This window comes from Myotis brandtii, unplaced genomic scaffold, assembly GCF_000412655.1.
Source record: "Myotis brandtii unplaced genomic scaffold, ASM41265v1 scaffold1579, whole genome shotgun sequence".
NCBI classification, from domain to species: domain Eukaryota; kingdom Metazoa; phylum Chordata; class Mammalia; order Chiroptera; family Vespertilionidae; genus Myotis; species Myotis brandtii.
Genome location: NW_005355750.1, coordinates 54,668 through 58,971, shown reverse-complemented (window position 1 = coordinate 58,971; position 4,304 = coordinate 54,668). Strand labels below are relative to the sequence as shown.

At 44.4% G+C, this 4,304-nt stretch overlaps 1 protein-coding gene across 1 annotated transcript; it reads left to right on the top strand.

Annotated features, from left to right (window-relative positions):
* Nucleotides 1-3,113: 3,113 nt before the first annotated feature.
* Nucleotides 3,114-4,094, top strand: LOC102263175 (homeobox protein MSX-2-like). The gene has a single exon (XM_005862033.1). The coding sequence runs from the start codon at nt 3,114-3,116 to the stop codon at nt 4,092-4,094; it is 981 nt and encodes a 326-aa protein (XP_005862095.1).
* The last annotated feature ends 210 nt before the right edge of the window (nt 4,095-4,304 follow it).

Sequence of the window (4,304 nt, the reverse complement as noted above, 5' to 3'; positions counted from 1 at the left end):
GCCAAGAAGGTGAGCAAACATATTAAGAACAGTATGCCATATACGCCAGGTCCCTTGAAACATATGCTGTGCAGATGTTTCTTCCCTGCAGCAACTGTGTCAAGCAGCAAGGATGGACTGGCTTCCAGCATGAAGAGGCTTGGCTTCTCTGCTGTGGCCAGACCAAAGGCCTAGGTCCTGGGTGCCGGAGGAAAACCAGTAATGGCAGCCAGGGGAAGGAAGGCCTATTGCGCGATTTCGCGAATCTTCATGCAACAGGCTTCTAGTTTATACATAATAACTAAAGCCTAGGAAGAACTTAAAGGTTACCACAGGAGAATTAATAGCATATTATGATCTATTTGTACAATAGAATACAAGTTAATAATAAAACTGAATGTATTGCTGGAAAAATACAAAAACTTGTATGAATATCACAAACACGTTGAGCAAAGGAAGGTAGAAACAAAAGTGCATACTTTATTATTTCATTTTTATGAATTTTTATAGCTGTCAAACAAATATGTTGATAAAAATCAGATCACTGTTTTCCTATGGTAGGGGCACAAGAGGATGGTAATAATGTAAATGTTCCTTATATTGATTGACATGGTGGTTACAGGTTTGTATACATTTCTCTAAATCATTAAGTTGTACTCTGAAAATGTTAGCATTTTACTCTGTGTAAATTAAACATCAATGAAGTTTGGTCACTAAAAATAATATCGTTTCTTACATCAGTCAAGATTCAATCGGGCTTAAATAATTAGCAATTCTATTAGCTTTCATCATTAAAAATGCAGAGTAGAATGTATTTCAAGAATAGTTGACTCAGTTGCTCAACAACACCCTTAAGGAACCAGGTTATTTCCCTTGGTCTACTTTGGTATTTACGGTGTTCCTGTCATCCTAAGGCAAGTTCCCATCATGATCACAGCATGACTATCAGTAGCAAGGAGAACTACATACTTCTCTGTTCATACTCTTGGGAGAAGGGAGATAGGTTCCATAATTTCTCTGAGGAAAAGGAGAAGTATAATTGCAATTTGTGCCTATGATTAAACAAACCACTAGGTTGTTATTTTGACCGCCTTGGATTGATTAATCAGTATTCACCCAGGGAGCTGAAAATGAGGTTAACATCCCAAGGCACCTGGGATGCATGAGGAAAGTGACTCTATAACAACACTGAAGTGGGAATTTGGGATTTTCTCTCTGTTTCTGGGCTATATGGTTTTCTCTGAGCTACTTTGTAGCAAGTTGAGAGTTTTGAGTATCACCTTCTGCTTGAACTCTTTGGGGATGGAATCCAGGAGGAACTTCAGCTGTGACTAGACTTCCAATGGACTCACCAGAGAAGCTTAACCCATCCTCAACCGGGAGTTTTCTCAGATGCCCAGGGAAGAAGATTCAGCTAGCACTCAAGCTGTCTCAGAAGTACTAGCAAAGAATCCTAGTAACTTGACTCTCAACCCTAGTACCAAATTCCCTTCCCTTCCACCAAAAAGTTCACCCCAACAACAAAACAGACGCAGAAACTTAAAGGGATCTGGACTGGGGCTGACTCAAGGCCTGCTCTCCATGAGGAGGCGTGGAGCGAGGACAGTGGCAAGTGTTAGGAAAGAAAGTATGTGAGAAAGGATGTGAACAATGACTGAAGTTATGACATATCACACCAAGTTTCTGATTCAATCAGAAGGCCCAAAGTTTAGATGTAGCTGTAGTTATTGCCTATTACATGGAGATTCTTCTGATGATATTATCATTGAGAATATCAACATGGAGTAGATTTAGATAAAAACCTTATTCTTGTACTTATTTGAGTTGTAACAAATTTTTGATGTGCTATTTCAATTTTTAGTAGCAAATGTGTGTATAGCATATATTATTAAGATTTGAGCATCTCTGAGAAAGTAAATAAATAAAATAAACAACACTGAAGTTTTGCTTGCAAGGAAGAAGGGATAAATAAAGAACAATATGCACCAAAGTCATAATTATAAAATACCATTTGCAACTATTTTAACTTATAGAACATTTCATTTTGTGGACAGAATATGATTAATCAAATCCTTATAATGAACATTTGATTTAACAGTTGAATTGTCACATTGTTTCTTCCATCCTGGAGTCATTAAATTTATCTTCGACAAAGTGTGCAGATTCGATGATTTCCATATTGGTAAAAACAGAACTGTTAATGTTTTGGTATTGAGATCATGTACAAAAATTAATATTATGCCAGCCTTAAAGAGTTGTCAGGTGTCAGAAGATTCCCACCCTTAGAGAAACCATTCAGGTTGATCATTTTAATCCCAGTGAGAACAGAATCTTCCCAGTACTGGACATTCCAGAGTTTCTGCCTCTTCCATTTACTAAGTGGCAGTTTGACCTAAAGAGCTTGGAGCATTGGTAGACTTATTTATTTATATGTGCATTTTTCTACAATAGTTATCTCAAAATAATTTTTTCTTGTACATCCTTAATAGTAGAAAAATTACTATATGAATACTTAATATTGGATGTGTATTTAAGAACCACACTTATGCCTAGCTGTTGTGGCTCAGTGGTTGAGCGTTGACCTATGAACCAGGAGGTTAGGTCTTGATTCCAGTCAAGGGCACATGCCGGGGTTGTGGGCTCGATCCCCGGTAGGGGGCATGCATGGGGCAGCTGATCAATGATTCCCTCTCATCACAGATGCTTCTCTCTCTCTCTCTCTCTCTCTCTCTCTCTCTCTCTCTCTCCCTTCCTCTCTGAAATCAATAGAAAAATATTTAGAGAACTAGGCTGGAGAATCTGGCTGGAGAACCTGGCTAGGCTGCTGATCAACTGAACGCTGTCTCCGGGTCATTCCTTCATTCTTCGCCAACTCCGTCCACACATTTGGGAACCCCTGGACCTGCTGGGGTTCCCCAACACTAAAACACTCAGGAAAACATAAAAACGCAAGCACCCGGAAGTGGAGATATTCTCTTTAAGTATAAATAGATTACAAGATCCAATTAAGGGCAGGGCGCCCTAGAGCCCCTTGGGGTGGGGCGGTGGGTGGCGAGTACCTACCAGGTATTTAAGGCGGCACTCCAGGGCGGCTTGTTAGAGCTTCAAGCGAAGAGGGCCCAGTAGCATTCAGGATGCAAGAACCCGGGTTTCCCACCGGCTCCTCGCTGTCCCCAAGCGCCCCGAGGAAGAGGACGCGGCGGCGGCGCACGGTGTTCAGCACACAACAGCTGCGGGTCCTGGAGGAATTCTTTGAGAGGAAACGCTACGGGACCTATGAGGAACGCGAGACCCTGGCGACCAGGCTGAACCTGCAGGAGAACCGAGTGCAGGTGTGGCTCAAGAACCGCAGGGCCAAAGACTGCAGGCTGCAGCGACTGCGAGGGCATCCCGGTGAGAGAGCCCACGCTGGGCCCCAGAAACTGGGAGTCTGGGCCCCTCAGGCTGCTCCTGAGCCTGCGGGCCCTGTGTATCAGGAGGACCCTGTGCTGCCGGCCAGCTCTGTGCTTCCTGCCAGCCCTGTGCTGCCGGCCACAGCAGCCAGGATGCAAGAACCCGGGTTTCCCACCGGCTCCTCGCTGTCCCCAAGCGCCCCGAGGAAGAGGACGCGGCGGCGGCGCACGGTGTTCAGCACACAACAGCTGCGGGTCCTGGAGGAATTCTTTGAGAGGAAACGCTACGGGACCTATGAGGAACGCGAGACCCTGGCGACCAGGCTGAAGTTGCAGGAGTGCCAAGTGCAGGCATGGCTCCAGAACCGCAGGGACAGAGACCACAGGCTGCAGCGACTTCGAGAGCATCCAGGTGAGAGAGCACACGCTGCGCTCCAGGAACAGGGAGTCTGCGCCCCGCAGGCTGCTCCTGCGGTCCCTGCGTCCCAGGAGGACCCTGTGCTCCCCGCCGGCCCTGTGTTCCCAGCCGGCCGTGTGCTCCTGCTCCTCGATGGCCCTGTTCTCCCTGCCGCCACACTGCACCACGGGGGCCCAGGTTTCTGCAGGCTCCCTCAGCACAGACCCTTGCAAGTCTTCCCAGCAGCAGATCCCAGTGCTTTTCGTTGCCTGTTACTTATCTGTTTGTTCCTTCTATCTATGGCAAACGGATGCTGTCAAACCTAATGAATTTATTAATAAGAGTTAAAAATGGAAAAAAAATATTTAAAACTAAAGAACCACACCTATCATGTAATATAACAAACCTACTATACAAAGATATGAATTAAATTATATAAAAACTAAACACTTTAATATTGCACTTTATTTATTGATAGTACAATTAATCTACTCTCGGTATTAAAATGTTACTAATCTTTTCAGAGGCAGCAGTAT